We start from the raw sequence: 16,736 nt of genomic DNA, 5'->3' as shown, positions 1-16,736 counted from the left end.
TTCATCTTCCGTTTTAAAACAGTTTGCTATGTGTACCTTGAGGATTGGACCCTTTTTTTCAATTTTCGCCTAAAATGACATACCCAAATCTTACTGCCTGTAGCTCAGGCCCTGAAGCAAGGATATGCATATTATTGATACCATTTGAAAGGAAACAGTTTGAAGTTTGTGCAAATGTGAAATTAATGTAGGAGAATATAACACATTAGATCTGGTAAAAGATAATACATAGAAAAAAACGTTTTGGGTTATTTGTTTTTACCATCAATTTTGAAATGCAAGAGAAAGGCCATAATGTATTTTTCCAGCCCAGGCCCAATTTAGATTTTGGCCACAGCAGTGTATATGCAAAGTTTTCGACTGAACCAATGAACCATTGCATTTCTGTTCGAAATGTTGTTTCAAGACTGCCCAAATGTGCCTAATTGGTTTATTAATAAATGTTCAAGTTTGTAACTGTGCACTCTCCTCAAACAATAGCATGGTATTATTTCACTGTCATAGCTACTGTAAATTGGACCATGCAGTTAGATTATCAAGAATTTAAGCTTTCTGCCCATATCAGATATGTCTATGTTCTGGGAAATGTTTTTGTTACAACCTCATGCTAATCCTGTAGAGGTTTAATGAAAAGAACCCAGGGCTCATTTCATTTCCTGTAATAAGTAGAATTTACAATTAAGAGTCATATGTTGTGTTCCAGAACCGTCGTCAGCGTGACGAGGTGATGAGCAGTGACATCCTGGAGCTGGAGGCGTCACTCAGAGAACAGGAAGTGTTCAGAGAGCAGGAGACACCTGCCGAGGAAATAGCACGACTCAAAGAGGCCTCGCACACTGACCACTACAACATGGACAGAGGGGTAGGAAAGGGGGGGGGCATTAATGTCTGTCACCTGGTCCCAAATAATTCCCTTCCCAATGGCTCTAAGATCTGTAGATCTGAATGGTCTGGATTGGTATAAGCAGTGTAGTGGTGAAGCTTACACCATATCGCTTCAACCTTACAGATCTACCTCTATTGAAGGGTTACAGCCAAGGGGAAGGGGCAGAGAGGAAATTTGAACAGGGCGTAGTGTCTGTCAATATCATCTGCTGTATCAGATCTCTAACACCATCCCATTTTCTCTCTCTCCCTCTCTCTAGTTGTCAGTCCCTGAGAAGGTGTTGATTCCAGAGCATTATGTAGAGTCAGATCCAGAGGAGGCTCTCAGCCCAGAGCAGGAGGCTGACAAACAGAAGAAGGTGGACCGTATTAAAGCCCTCATCGCCAAAAACAGGTACTTTTCACTTTGTCCTTGACAGTTTGGTTGCAGGTACTATGGTGGATGTGCATTCAGACCAACACAGTACAGTTTGGCTCAGCTTGGCTCAGTAGTTTCAAAAGGGTATTACTGTGGTAAAGAAAAGTGACCTATGACTCAACCACATCTACTTATCTTTTCCAGGTATCTGAATCACCCTGTGTAAGGTCATTTATTACAGCTGGTCAGGGTTGATGTTTACCAGTGCACAGGACACAGCAAATACTATATACAGTGTAGAAAGAGAGTTCTGTGTAACGAGTGCTCTCTCCGGAATAGCTGGATATCAGGACAGGCAGGCTCAAATGAGTCCCCACCGCAGATCAGTGCATAGAAAAACCATGCTATTTCCATTAGCTACATTCTACATTCTAAATGTCAGACACAAGAAATGAACCAATTTGAAGTGTGTGTGCGTAACAAACAAGGTCCTGTTTGTCTCAGTTCTTGGTAAAATGGGGAAGGTTGTGACTGTGGGTTCAATCCCTGCCGAGATCAAACTCACATGTACTCACTATACTTTGTCGCTTTGGATAAAACAGTCTGCTAAATGCCATATGTCTGCCCAGTATGCAGAATGTGCTCTCACCTCTGAGTGGGGTGCTGAGCCCAGAGGAGGAGGCTACAGCTCAAGAGCAGGAGAAGATGATCAACATCTCCTATGAACTGGCTGCTGAGGCTTCCAAACGCAGCAAGCTGGTCGCAGGTACAGCACAGCACAGGACAGTATGGAGTATGGGAGGAGGTAGAGCAGGACCAACTAAACTAAGTGACAAAGATGGTGGAGATTAGACCTTTGAATCACAAATGATTGCAATCCTCTTTAATCTGTCCAGTTCTTTTCATAATAAGCGATCCATGATCATCCTGCTTATAACTGTATTCATTTTATTTAGATAAAATGTATTTTCTTTAGTTGTTTTGTCATTCATTAACTTCCCGCAACTTGTTTGTTTTTGCCATTGTGTGTGTGTGTGTGTGTGTGTGTGTGTGTGTGGTCCACGTGCGTCCTGTGTGGTTTGCAGTGTGCAGCTTGTCCTCCTCCTCACCTCTTCCTGAGCCCCAACCATCCTCATCTCCACCTCCTAGCACACAACCACCACCCCAGCTCACTGATGGGTCCCACTTCATGTGTGTGTAATAGGAGTAGCATCAGTAATTGTGTGTAGGATTTCCCGTAAGAGCCTCCATCTCTACACAGCCTCTCCTCTCTGTTCAGACTCTCTTTACACTTGCCGCCTCTCAGGCTTTCAATTGCTGTCAACATTTTTGACAGAAATCTTTCCAACATTCCTCTCTCTGTCTGACCTGTCTCTCTCTCCCTCTCTCACACACTTTTTATTTCGCTCTTTTTTTTTCTCTCCGTCTCGTTTTAGCCCAGGCCCTGGCTTCAGTGAAGACCTACAGGTGAGAGATGTGACACAGAGAGATGAGGAGGCTCCTGTTTTCTGTAAAGAAGACCTCTACACAAGGACATGATACACCCAGCACAAAGTTCAGACCAAGAGAACTGTACTCGACAGACAGATATTTGGACCACGCCATGCGCTGGGCCTTATTTGCTGTCTGCTCAATCTATGCCTCACTGTGACATCACATCCCTCTGTGCCATGGCGTCACTTCCTGTGATGTCATCACCCTTTGACGTCATCACCACCACATCCTCCCGTCTCCCTCCCTTCCCCCATGGGATCACAACTTTGCAACAAAAACACAATAATAAGACATCGATACTGTTGGTTGCTGTTAAGAGTAGTTAGTTTCATTGCCGTTATTTATATTGTTTGGAGTTTGTTTGAATATGGCTGATGTGTGTGTCAAGAATATATGGACTGAACCCTGCTGTGATGAGGATGGCACACCGTTATGCCATTGATTCTTTCATAGTTTAAGAGTTCCACTGTTCAGCACTGTTTTATAACTCTTATTGCATTTCAGTTCATATTTTAGTTCGTATTGAGTTTACATTTGAGTTCAATCCCAGAATACAAACCATTTGTTTTATATGTAAAAGTATAAATATATAAGAAGAAAGAAATATAGTTGATTTATTATTCAAAGAAGGTGCCACTTTATTCCTACTGCAGAATAAGGATTTTGTTTTTCTGGTTGGTTGTAATTATATTTGTCAGTTTTTCTGCCATTCCCTGGCTGTTCCAAATGGCACAATATTCCCTATGAAGTGCACTAATTTTGACCTTTGCCCTATGGGGTCTAGTCAAAAGTAATGCACTATATAGAGAATAGGGTGACATTTGGGACAAACACCCTGTCGCACAGTTGTTGCCAACTTGCATGAATGTTTTGGCTTTAAAAAGAGATGCTTTGTTTAGTTTTTCTATTTCTGAGAAGAAAAGAGAATATATATTTTGACCAGACCCATATGGGCACTGGTCAAAAGAAGTACCGTAATTTCCGGACTATTGAGCGCACCTGAATATAAGCCGCACCCACTGAATTAAAAAATATATATTTTGAACATAAATAAGCCGCAAATGTCTATAAGCCGCAGGTGCCTACCGGTACATTGAAACAAATTAACTTTACACAGGCTTTAACGAAACACGGCTTGTAACAAAAATAAATAGGCTTTAATGAAACACGGCTTGTAACAACAACAACAAAAAAATTTGCAGTAAGCTTTAGTTGTCTTTTTGCACTGAGTCAATTCCTCACGCTGCTGTTTCCAACGTCTCATCATCGACTCATTAAGACCAAGTTCCCGCGCAGCAGCTCTATTTCCTTTTCCAAAAGCCAGATCAATCGCCTTCAACTTGAAAGCTGCATCATATGCATTTCTCCGTGTCTTTGCCATGATGAGGGTGACAAAATGACCACTGTAATCAGAATGATGGGAAGTTTGAGAGTGCTCGATTTAATCTAAACAGTAAACAAAAAAGTTGTTTGACCTTAACCCGTTCGGCAATTTCATTGGTCTAATGAAAGCTTCATGCCGCCCAAAAACTGAGCACGTCACAGACTGTGTTTTTTTGGAGACAAAAAAAATGTAAAGTGGGAAAAATCCATATATTAGCCGCGTCATTGTTTAAGCCGCGAGGTTCAAAGCGTGGGAAAAAAGTTGCGGCTTATAGTCCGGAAATTACGGTACACTATAGAGGGAATAAGGTGCCATTTCAGACGCATACACTTTTTTTTTTTTTTTGGCTACAAAATGTAATTACCAACAAGTTATGTGTATATACTGTTCTATGGTACACGGTACAGAGGGATGAGATGAGAGGATGTAGGTTATGCAGTGCATTCGGAAAGTATTCAGAACCCTTGACTTTTTCTACTTTTTCCAAATTTTGTTACGTTACAGCCTTATTCTAAAATGGATTAAATAGTTTTACCCTCAATCTACACACAATACCCCATAATGACATAGCCAAAATAGGTTTTTAGAAATGTTTAGAAATGTTTTTTTTTTTAAATCGAAGGAAATTTAAATAAGTATTCAGACCCTTTACTCAGTACTTTGTTGAAGCACCTTTGGCAGCGATTACAGTCTCGAGTCTTCTTGGGTATGACGCTACAAGCTTGGCACACCTGTATTTGGGGAGTTTCTCCCATTCTTCTCTGCAGATCCTCTCAAGCTCTGTCATATTGGATGGGGAGCGTCGCTGCACAGCTATTTTCAGCTCTCTCCAGAGATGTTTGATCGGGTTCAAGTCTGACCTCTGGCTGGGCCACTCAAGGACATTCAGAGACTTGTCCCGAAGCCATTCCTGTGTTGTCTTGGCTGTGTGCTTAGGGTCGTTGTCCTGGTGGAAAGTGAACCTGGTCCTGAGTGCTCTGGAGCACGTTTTCATCAAGGATCTTGCTGTGCTTTGCTCTGTTCATCTTTCACACGAGCATGACTAGTATCCCAGTCCTTGCCGCTGAAAAACATCCCCACAGCATGATGCTGCCAACACCATGCTTCACTGTAGGGATGGTGTCAGGTTTCCTTCAGACGTGACGCTTTGCATTCAGGCCAAAGAGTTCAATCTAGGTTTCATCAGACTGGAGAATCTTATTTGTCATGTTCTGAGTCCTTTAGCTGCCTTTTGGCGAACTCCAAGCGGGCTGTCATGTGCCTTTTACTGAGGAGTGGCTTCCGTCTGGCCACTCTACCATAAAGGCTTGATTGGTGGAGCGCTGCAGAGATGGTTGTCCTTCTGGAAGGTTCTCCCATCTCCGAAGAGGAACTCTGGAGCTCTGTCAGAGTGACCATTGGTTCTTGGTCACCTCCATGACCAAGGCCCTTCTCCCCCGATTGCTCAGTTTGGCCATGCGGCCAGCTCTAGGAAGGGTCTTGGAGGTTCCAAACTTCTTCCATTTAAGAATGATGAAGGCCACTGTTCTTGGGGACCTTCAGTGCTGCAGAAATGTTTTGGTACCCTTTCCCAGATCTGTGCCTCGACACAATCCTGTCTCATAGCTCAACAGCCAAATACTTCGACCTCATGGCAAGGTTTTTGCTCTGACATGCACCTTTCCAAAGCATGCCCAATCAATTGAATTTACCACAGGTGGACTCCAATCAAGTTGTAGAAACATCTCAAGGATGATCAATGGAAACAGGATGCACCTGAACTCAATTCCGAGTCTCATATCAAAGGGTCTGAATACTTATGTAAATATGGTTTCTGTTTTTGTTTTTAATACATTTGCACAAAACAAATGGCATGGTCATTATAGGATATTGTGTGTAGATTGATTAAATTCATTTTTTCATAACACTGTGACGTAACAAAATGTGGAAAAATGGAGTCTGAATCCTTTCCGAATGCACATCCATAACAAGCTACAACGCTATTAGTAGAGTTGGGATGTGGACATTTGCATATGATCTGTTTTATATAATGTTAAATGTTTCTGTTATTACACAGTGGTCGTTTGGTGGTAGTTACTATTCTGTCATATAGAGTTGTATTGAAAATGATTAGTGTGGACACCTAACTATCCTAACTGAGGGCTGTTAGACAATACACAGTTGTAGTGAACAAAATATGCACATGGGATGTTGGAAACTTCCTTCTCAGCCTTAAGTGTCTCTTGCATGGCCTCGTTAGCTAGCTTTTGAGGTGGCGTGGCACCTAAAACGATTGTGTACAGCAGTCATGTGTTTGTGCAGAGGTCCCAAGTTCACGCCAGGTAAGGGTGAATCGGGAGGAAGTGGTCCTCGCTAAACAAGCAGTGTGATGTCCTTTACACACAGATAGTGTTTTTTTTTTTTTTACTTTCCAGTTGCTTGGAGAACAATAAGAAGCTCAGGCACAGGTGATCTTGGATGATCCATAAACAACTGAATGGATCTCAAAACCAACGCTGAAGTTGTGGCCTAAGATGTAAAACTGCTACAGGAGACATTTTTACATTTTACCATTTTAGTCATTTAGCAGACGCTCTTATCCAGAGCGACTTACAGTAGTGAATGCATTATGAAGGTCTTAAAAGTGATCACAATCTGCATGTGCTTCCATAAGACTTTAAATTAGATGTTGGTCGTTTCTGCACTAGGCATATAACAATGGAATGTCACTGGTATAGTAAGGTGAAATTCAAAGGAAACCCCTAGAACGGAAGGTTTAAAACTAGAGCAATGGCTCCCCCGTGTGGTCACAGATAAAAACAGCTCTCGATTGGCGGGCTGCTACACATTTTTAGATCCGTGATTATAACCATTTGCGATTGACCTATCCGTCCAATCTCAAATATCTGCAGGTCTTGCAAATCCGTTGTAATTTCTCACACACGTGATTTGTCAGGGATCGAAAATTTGACGTCACTATTTATCCCCGCCCCGCTACGCTTCTGTCCAATGTGTACACCAGGCCAGTCGTGTGACAAATGACGATGGGCAGTACAGCAGTAGCTGTGGAAATCGTGAACGTAGCCATTGGTGTTCTGCAAACATGGCTACCGATGCTTCTGAGTTGGAGACTCCCGTATTGATCGAGGAAAACAGCGAAATGCGTACAGAAAAGACCGAAAAGGAAAAGCAGCAAGATCCAGAAGCAGTGAAAGATGAGGCGGGTGATAGCTGTGCAGATGCACCGCTGAAAATTGCGGAAGCGGTTGCGGAATGCGTGCAAGACGGAGAAGTAGGGGATGGGAAACCTGCTGCAGATGAGGAGGCCGTGGCTGTCGGAGCGGTAGCTTCTGCGGAAGCGGTAGTGGTGGTGACAGTGGCAACAGTCGTAGCAGCAACAAGGGACGCGAATGATGACGTGGTGGTGGGATGCCAACTTGCCAAATCAGAGGAAGATAGCCCGGTCCCGGAGGACGATGTTGATACTAGTGATAATGTTTTTGACGATACGGTAAAGGAAATAGAAATAAAACCAGAAGAGCGCCAGTTGCCTGTTATAGTGCGTGAAAGGCATAGTTGCGTGAAAGGCAAAGACACCAGTGAGGATGCCCCGGAGTCTGCGGAAGAGAAAACAAACACAGGAGGCGGGGACAAGAGGAGAGCCAGTGTAGAAATGTCATCCTCGGACGGAGAGCCACTCAGCCGGATGGATTCAGAGGACAGGTTGGTTCATCTAAGATGTCTAGACAAACATCGGCATATGTTTTGATGTCACACTCAACTAGAGCCCTAATCATATTGAGTGAATGAGTGGCTACGAATACTATAAGAGAAATTTTACTGCGAAAACGCTGGCGCATTCATGATCCAGTACATTGCATCCAGTGCCCTCTCTCCCATGTCACATCTTGTGCTAAAGAAATGTACTTATAAATGATTTGTGAAGCAAAACAGGTCATGTAGGCTTCATTCAGGTGCAGACTTAGTGATTTTGAGGCCCAAGGCAGAGACCAGTTTTATAAGACATGTAATTTAACTATCAAAATGACCTTTTAATGTCAGTCTGAGCCCAGAGCTGTTTGGCGCTGGCTTGAAGGATATTGCAAATGCAGACTGAAAAGACTTGAAATTCCCATCACTAGTAAAGTTCTTTACATCACCACATAGAAGACAAGGAGGCAGGAAAATAGATAAGAGGAGAAAGAATATTACTCTTAAATTCATTGGATTTATTTGATATGATTAATAATATTAATACATTATATTTATTGGCTGGGCCCCTCTTAAGGGCGGGAGATTACCGTGGTTACGGGGCAGTCGTGTTTGTGTGTGTGTGTGTGTGAGTGAGATTTTGGCTCTAACGAGTAGTAGATGTAATTTGTTATCAGTTGAAGCATCAGACTCAAACTAACATTGAAAAACAACCGAGCTTGTGAACAAAACATTGTAAATAACCAAGAAACATGAGGACAAAGTCTCACTTTGAAGAATTTCAAGTAATTTAGACTAACTTTTAGGCCTGTGCATTGCACCTCTAAAAATGAATCTATCAGTATCAGCACTTTACTCAGTGCGCACTGCTCCCCAGTCAGGCATGATTCATATTTCTTTGTGTGATTAGCAGGTATGAAACAAAACAGCAGATATGCAGTACTTTTACATTTTTCTGCTATAAGTCACATATTGCACATGTGCTCATACTTGATCACAACTCATACTTTACTTTTTACTCTATTTTATTTTTATGATTGTAATGCTCGCACTGTAGAGCCCTAAAAATTGACCACCAGCCTATGTGGTTTGTGAAATGGACGTTCTTAACAGCCAATACCTAAATGTATCCGCATTTGGTGGGTGACTGGTGTTCATGTTATGCCCTGACCATAATGCATGTCTAGGACCCCCAGAAATGGCATGTGTATCAAATCAGCCGCTGCAGCAGGTGCATGTACAGCTTTGAGTACACACACACACACACACACACACACACACACACACACACACACACACACACACACACACACACACACACACACACAGGCAATCTGTTCCATTAGAAACAATGCTCCACCCTACAGTCGGAATCTTTACACACATGTTCTTTACTGTCATGTATAGAATACAGACATCTTTTGCACTCTTATTTCTTAGTAGTGGATCATAGTCTAAAGACAGAGATAATATAGAGATGGTGGCTACCGGAACTGCTGGACTAATTTGCTCTGGTCAGTTTGCTACAGTGATTAATTGTAACATCTCTTTAACCTCTCAATCACAATTTTTCTCATTCTCTTGCTCTCTCAGTATCAGCAGTACCCTAATGGACATGGAGAGCACGGTATCCAGCGGGCGTTCCACCCCAGCTATGATGAATGGACAGGGCAGTGCCGCCCAGTGCCACTCCACTACCAAGGGCCAGGCGGTTGGCTATACCTGTTGCTGGGACCAGTGTGGCCTCTGCTTCACCTGCAGCCCTGACCTGGCTGAACACATCAGGGGCGTGCATGTCGATGGACAAAGAGGAGGGGTGGGTAGAACCAGGGTAATACAGGCTGTTCTGTAGGCTACAAGTATTTAAGCTTTGTGTGTCTCTGTGGGATCACTCTCCCTCTCTCTATTCCTCTTTAGACCCACTTGTTAGCCCGCAAACGGCTGTCTGGAGAAGCGCCTTCTTCTAAAAAATGTTTTGCTTGTCTGATCTTTATCTCTCCACCATATCCAACTCTTTCTCCCTCTCTTTCTCTGTCTCTCTTCTCTCTCAACTCTCTTCCTCATGCCATCTCACTCTCTCTTTCTCACTTTCTCACACTTTTCCTCCAGGTGTTTGTGTGTCTGTGGAAGGGCTGTAAGGTGTACAACACCCCTTCCACCAGTCAGAGCTGGCTCCAGAGACACATGCTGACACACAGCGGAGACAAACCCTTCAAGGTAATGTAATAATATATTCCACTTGGCAGACACTTTTATCCAAAGTACAGTAAGTGCATATTTTTTTTTGTATATGCATGCGATCCCTACAGCAATTGTAGCATTGTTACCAGATGGTGGTCAGGTGGTTTACTGAATGGTGACCTGCTTGACCCTTGCTCTCTTTCTCTCTTCCTCTCTCTCCCACTGTAGTGTGTGGTCGGGGGCTGCAATGCCAGTTTCGCGTCCCAGGGGGGGCTTGCGCGTCATGTTCCCACCCACTTCAGCCAGCAGAGCTCCTCTAAGCTGTCCAGTCAGGGCAGACTGAAGGAGGAGTCACCCTCTAAGGCGGGGCTTAATAAGAGAAAGAAACGAATCCTGATGAACAAACGCAGGCGCTCCCTACGTATGTACCCACTACAATGTGTGTTTGTGTTCTGGAAAATGTTTTACTACAATATGCCTTCATGTACATTTTCTATAAACTAGTTATAGCCTACTTTATATTTTATCTATTTTATTGAAGTAGAATACATGGTAAACTTTATTAAGGAATAGCAGTGGACTTATTTATTTATTAGTGTGTGTGAGTAGTTGCTGTGTGTGTGTCACTCTAAAAGAGATATTTTAGTCCTCAGGGAAGAGAGGTTAGAAAACATTAGAGAGGTTAAAAAAACATAACAATTATTTTAAGAATTATAGATACAGAACTCCTCTATGCACTCGCTATGTCCGATTTTAAAATAGCTTTTCGGTGAAAGCACATTTTGCAATACTCTGAGTAGATAGCCCGGCATCACAGGGCTAGCTATTTAGACACCCACCAAGTTTAGCCCTGACCAAAGTCAGATTTACTATAAGAAAAATGTTATTACCTTTGCTGTTCTTCGTCAGAATGCACTCCCAGGACTTCTACTTCAATAACAAATGTTGGTTTGGTTCAAAATAATCCATAGTTATGTTCAAATATCCTCTGTTTTGTTCGTGCGTTCAAGACACTATCCGAATGGTAAAGAAGGGTGACGCGCACGACGCATTTCGTGACAAAAAAAATCGAAATATTCCATTACCGTACTTCGAAGCATGTCAACCGCTGTTTAAAATAAATTTTTATGCCATTTTTCTCGTAAAAAAGCGATAATATTCCGACTGGGAAAGCGTGTTTACGTTCAAAGAGAGAGAAAATAAAAACATGGGATCCCCTCGTGCACGAGCCTCAGTCTGATGGTACTCTGACCGGCCACTATCCAAACGCGCTAATGTTTTTCAGCCAGAGGCTGGAATTACATCATTCAGCTTTTTCCCCGGTTCTGATAGCCTATGGGAGCCGTAGGAAGTGTCACGTTACAGCAAAGATACTCAGTTTTCAATAAACAGAGCCAAGAAGAACAAGAACTTGTCAGACAGGCCACTTCCTGTAAGGAATCTTCTCAGGTTTTTGCCTGCCATATGAGTTCTGTTATACTCACAGACACCCTTCAAACAGTTTTAGAAATTTTAGGGCGTTTTCTATCCAAAGCCAATAATTATATGCATATTCTAGTTACTGGGCAGGAGTAGTAACCAGATTAAATCGGGTACGTTTTTTATCCGGCCGTGCAAATACTGCCCCCTATCCCCAACAGGGTAAAGGGAGTGCTCGTAATCTCAGTTTGTTACCTATATAAAAGACACCTGTCCACAGAAGCAATCAATCAATCAGATTCCAAACTCTCCACCATGGCCAAGACCAAAGAGCTCTCCAAGGATGTCAGGGACAAGATTGTAGACCTACACAAGGCTGGAATGGGCTACAAGACCATCGCCAGGCAGCTTGGTGAGAAGGTGACAACAGTTGGTGCGATTATTCGCAAATGGAAGAAACACAAAAGAACTGTCAATCTCCCTCGGCCTGCTCTCCATTCAAGATCTCACCTCGTGGAGTTGCAATGATCATGAGAATGGTGAGGAATCAGTCCAGAACTACACGGGAGGATCTTGTCAATGATCTCAAGGCAGCTGGGACCATAGTCACCAAGAAAACAATTGTTAACACACTACGCCGTGAAGGACTGAAATCCTGCAGCGCCCGCAAGGTCCCCTGCTCAAGAAAGCACATATACATGCCCGTCTGAAGTTTGCCAATGAACATCTGAATGATTCAGAGGACAACTGGTGAAAGTGTTGTGGTCAGATGAGACCAAAATGGAGCTCTTTGGCATCAACTCAACTCGCCGTGTTTGGAGGAGGAGGAATGCTGCGTATGACCCCAAGAACACCATCCCCACCGTCAAACATGGAGGTGGAAACATTATGCTTTTAGGGTGTTTTTCTGCTAAGGGGACAGGACAACTTCACCGCATCAAAGGGATGGTGGACGGGGCCATGTACTGTCAAATCTTGGGTGAGAACCTCCTTCCCTCAGCCAGGGCATTGAAAATGGGTCGTGGATGGGTATTCCAGCATGACAATGACCCAAAACACACGGCCAAGGCAACAAAGGAGTGGCTCAAGAAGAAACATTAAGGTCATGGAGTGGCCTAGCCAGTCTCCAGACCTTAATCCCATAGAAAATCTGTTGAGGGAGCTGAAGGTTCGAGTTGCCAAACGTCAGCCTCGAAACCTTAATGACTTGGAGAAGATCTGCAAAGAGGAGTGGGACAAAATCCCTCCTGAGATGTGTGCAAACCTGGTGGCCAACTACAAGAAACGTCTGACCTCTGTGATTGCCATCAAGGGTTTTGCCACCAAGTACTAAGTCATGTTTTGCAGAGGGGTCAAATACTTATTTCCCTCATTAAAATGCAAATCATTTTATAACATTTTTGACATGTGTTTTTCTGGATTTTTTTGTTGTTATTCTGTCTCTCACCGTTCAAATAAACCTACCATTAAAATTATAGACTGATCATTTCTTTGTCAGTGGGCAAACGTACAAAATCAGCAGGGGATCAAATACTTGTTTCCCTCACTGTACATGGAGTACCGGTACCGAGTCCATGTGTGGGGGTACAGGTTAGTAATGAGGCTATATACATGGAGTACAGGTACCGAGTCAATGTGTGGGTGTACAGGTTAGTAATGAGGCTAAATACATGTTGTCCCGATACAGAGTCAGTGTGTGGAGGTACAGGTTAGTAATGAGGCTATATACATGGGGTACCGGTACAGAGTCAATGTGTGGAGGTACAGGTTAGCCAAAGAAATGTATGTTTTTCTCACTCATCTACACACAATACTCCATAATGACAAAGTGAAAACATGTTTTTAGAATTTTTTGCAAAAGTATTGAAAATTAAATACAGAAATTACTATTCATACCCCTTTGCTCCGACCCTCCAAATTGAGCTCAAGTGCATCCAACTTCCTTTGATCATGCTTGAAATGTCACTACAACTTGGAGTCCACCTGTGGCCAATTCAATTGTTTAGACATGATTTAGAAAGAAACACACCTGTCTATATAAGGTCCCTATTAGGTATGAAGGTAAGACCCACATGCAGACCATGTCGAACCATGTTTCAACAGGGGCAGGCGATTGACAGATCAAGGGAGGCAGTGGTCAGTAAACCAGAGGTGGGGCAAGAGTACCAGACATCAAGCAGTGTCAGGGTTAGGCAGAGTGGTCAGGCTGGCGTGCTCAGATTCAGAACAGGCAAGGGTCAAAACCAGGAGGGTGAGAAAAGAGAGACTGGAAAGAGCAGTAGCTGAGACACAAAACGCTGGTTGACTTGAACAAACAAGATGAACTAGCAAAAGACAAACAGAGAACACAGGTATAAATACACAGGGGATAATGGGGAAGATGGGCTACACCTGGAGGGGGGTGGAGACAATCACAAAGACAGGTGAAACAGATCAGGGTGTGACAGTCCCACAGTTGACAGTGCATGTCAGCAGAAACTATACCATAAAGTCCAAGGAACTGTCCTTAGCTCTCTGAGATATAATTGTGATGAGTCATATATCTGGGGAAGGGTATAAAACAATTTCTAGAGTGTTGAAAGTTTCCACGAGCACAGTGGTCTCCATCATTGGGAAATGGAAAAAATATGGAACTACCCAGACTCTGTGTAGAGCTTGCCGTCTGACAGAACTGAGCAACCGGGCAAGAAGGACCTTGGTCAGGGAGGTGACCAAGAACCCAATGTCCCAATGACCACAGAACTACAGAGTTCCTTGACTAAGATGGGAGAACCTGCCAGAAGGAAAACAGTCTCTATAGCACTTCACCAATCTGGGCTTTATGGGAGAGTGGCCAGAGAGAAGCCACACCTAAGAAAAATGCTTGTTTGCAATAGGCACGTGAAAGACTCAGATCATATGGCAAAATATTCTGTGCTCTGATGAGACAAAAATGTAAGTCTTTGACCTGAGTGCAAAGCGCTACGTCTAGAGAACCAGGCACAGCTCATCACCCGTTTAACACCATCTCTACCGTGAAGCATGGGGGTGGCAGCATCATGCTATGGAGATGCTTTTCAGTGGCAGGGACTGGGAGATTGGTAAGGATTGAGGGAACAATGAATGTAGCCAAATACAGTTAAATCCTGGATGAGAACCTGCTTCACAGTGCAAACAACCTTAGACTGGGGTGAAGATTTACGTTCCAACAGGACAATGACCCAAAGCAACACTGGAATGGCTTCAGAAAAAGAATGTGAAAGTCCTTGAGTGGCCCAGCCAATGCTCAGACTTGAGGCCCATTGGGAATCTGTGAAAGACTTGAAGATTGCTGTTCTCCAATACTCCCCATCAAACTTATCAGTTTGAGGATATCTGCAAGGAAAAATGAAAGAAAATCCCCAAATCCAGATGTGAAAACTGATACAGACATAACAAAGATGACTCAAAGATGTAATCGCTGCCAATGGTGCTTCTACAAAAATATTGATTCAGGGGTGTGAATAATTATGTAAATTAAATATTTCTGTATAAATTAGCAAATCTTTCTAAAAACGTCATGTTGTCATTATGGGATATTGTGTGTAGATGGGTGAGAATTATTATTATTTTTAATCCTTTTTGAATTCGGGCTGAAACACAACAAAATTAAATGTGGAGTAAGTCAAGGGGTATGAATACTTTCTGAAGGCACTAGACAGACAGGCAGGCAGGCAGGCAGGTTTCCTAGGTACTGAGGGGTTGGAATGGTTTGTTACTTCAGGTACCTCCTTCAGCTTGAATGGGACATTCTCGGGCAAACAGGCTTTTTGAGCTCGACTAGACTTCTAAGAAAGATTGATAAAGGGCCATACAAAGTCAAGATGTGTCGAAATATTACTTCTCACTTGGAACAGCACTTGGGAGGAAGTTTGGATGGTGTCTGGCTCTTTGTCAGGAGAGAGCGAAATGTGAGAGAGGACAGACAACACTTTTCTAAATATCTTTTGACATGCAAATGCCCTTGATTAATTCTCAGCCAATCAACCAACACATTCTCTCTCAACTATATCCCTGCTCTCTAGAATAATATGTTCAGCTCATAGTAGTAATAAAGCAGCAAGGAACCATTCAACAAGTTGTCCTATTTCACACTGTTTCATAGTAATCATCTTCGTGAGGAGACGGTAGTGTTGGTGCTGGCCTGGTCTCACTGCTGTCTCACTTGTCTACATGGTGTCTCCTCACCTCTCATCCCAGACTCTCTCTGCTCTCATCCCAGTGTCTCCTCTCCCACCAGCGAGGCCCCATGACTTCTTCGATGCCCAGACCATGGACGCCATCAGACACCGGGCTATCTGCCTTAACCTGGCCACACACATGGAGAGCACAGGCAATGGACACAGTGTGGTGTTCCACAGCACGGTTAGTCCGAAAAGGGCATACAGACACACGCACGCACGCACACACACACACACAAACACAGAGAGCAACGGACACAGTGTGGTCTTCAACAGTACGTTTAGTCTATTAACCCTTGGGATCCTGCTACACCAGTCCTGGCCACAACGCCTGGCCACAAGGCCTAGTACATAACCCCAAATTAACCTCCTAGTCCTTACCCCCTAGGCACTGGTGTCGATCTGAGAGGATTGGATAGGAATCTGTAAAATTGCAACAATTCCACTTGGACTATCAAGGGCAAGATGGAGCTACCACCATATTACTTAGACATATCCAATCCTCGGAAATCTACACAAGTGTCTGGGCGTTAGGGTTTAATGGTTGATTTGGGATTCAGAGTTAGAGATTCTCTCATCCTGAAAGTGTTTTCACGTCCGTCTGTGCTGTTTTTGGATCAGTCTTTCTCACTTTAGCCCTAGGGGACGTCAGAGACCAACATTTTACAAAATTGTCTCTGTTCTCACTGAAGATGTTCTCAATGCACTTGCAGTGAACCTTGTGAATACCCCTAGGATTGATGCAATACTTTTTGAATTCCTAGCCGGGTACACAGGAGAGACAATTGGTCTGTTTTGTTATTTGATGCTTGTTGGTAAGTAATATATTATGAATGAGTTATAACTGCATTAGCACTTTACTGCTTCCGGGGGACAAGGGTTACATTCCAAATGGCACCCTATTCCCTACATAGTGCACTACTTTTGACCAGGGCCCATAGGGCTATGTTAAAAATAGTGTACTATATAGGGTAAAGTGTGCCATTTGGGATGCAGTTAACCTCTCTCAGTTCCCATGCTTGTCTCAGAGCAGCGTGAAACGGTGCTAAAATAGCTGTAGGCTTTTGCTTCAAATCCTATTGCTTCTATCTTCAATATGCACTTTAAATAAATGAGACCTCCACCA

The 16,736-nt window shown here is 43.3% G+C and overlaps 2 protein-coding genes across 6 annotated transcripts in view; both read left to right on the top strand.

The window, feature by feature from the left end:
- The first annotated feature begins 706 nt into the window (after nt 1-706).
- On the top strand, nt 707-4,161 carry LOC145850467 (pleckstrin homology domain-containing family A member 6). The gene is made up of 5 exons (XM_082962452.1): nt 707-862; nt 1,146-1,279; nt 1,873-2,009; nt 2,329-2,480; nt 2,680-4,161. Exons 1-4 carry the CDS (start codon nt 728-730, stop codon nt 2,442-2,444), a joined length of 522 nt encoding a protein of 173 aa, XP_082818578.1. The 5' UTR covers nt 707-727; the 3' UTR covers nt 2,445-2,480; nt 2,680-4,161.
- Nucleotides 4,162-7,122: 2,961 nt separating this feature from the next.
- LOC106573015 (zinc finger protein aebp2) overlaps nt 7,123-16,736 on the top strand; it is a 51,937-nt gene continuing 42,323 nt past the window's right edge. For 2 of the 5 annotated variants that reach the window (XR_006759651.2, XM_045696827.2), the window contains exons 1-5: nt 7,123-7,823; nt 9,405-9,642; nt 9,921-10,028; nt 10,221-10,413; nt 15,652-15,794. Coding sequence is in view for 4 of the 5 variants with exons in the window: in XM_045696827.2 (XP_045552783.1) it covers nt 7,204-7,823; nt 9,405-9,642; nt 9,921-10,028; nt 10,221-10,413; nt 15,652-15,794 (1,302 nt within the window). In the remaining variant the exon portion in view is untranslated. The remainder of the gene's footprint in view (nt 7,824-9,404; nt 9,643-9,920; nt 10,029-10,220; nt 10,414-15,651; nt 15,795-16,736) is intronic. The other 3 variants (XM_045696829.2, XM_045696830.2, XM_045696828.2) reach the window with 3 other exon arrangements.

The sequence above is a fragment of the Salmo salar genome, chromosome 16 (assembly GCF_965601325.2).
Source record: "Salmo salar chromosome 16, fSalSal1, whole genome shotgun sequence".
NCBI lineage: Eukaryota > Metazoa > Chordata > Actinopteri > Salmoniformes > Salmonidae > Salmo > Salmo salar.
Note: the sequence above shows the minus strand (reverse complement) of the source record. Positions and strands in the feature narration are given on the sequence as shown.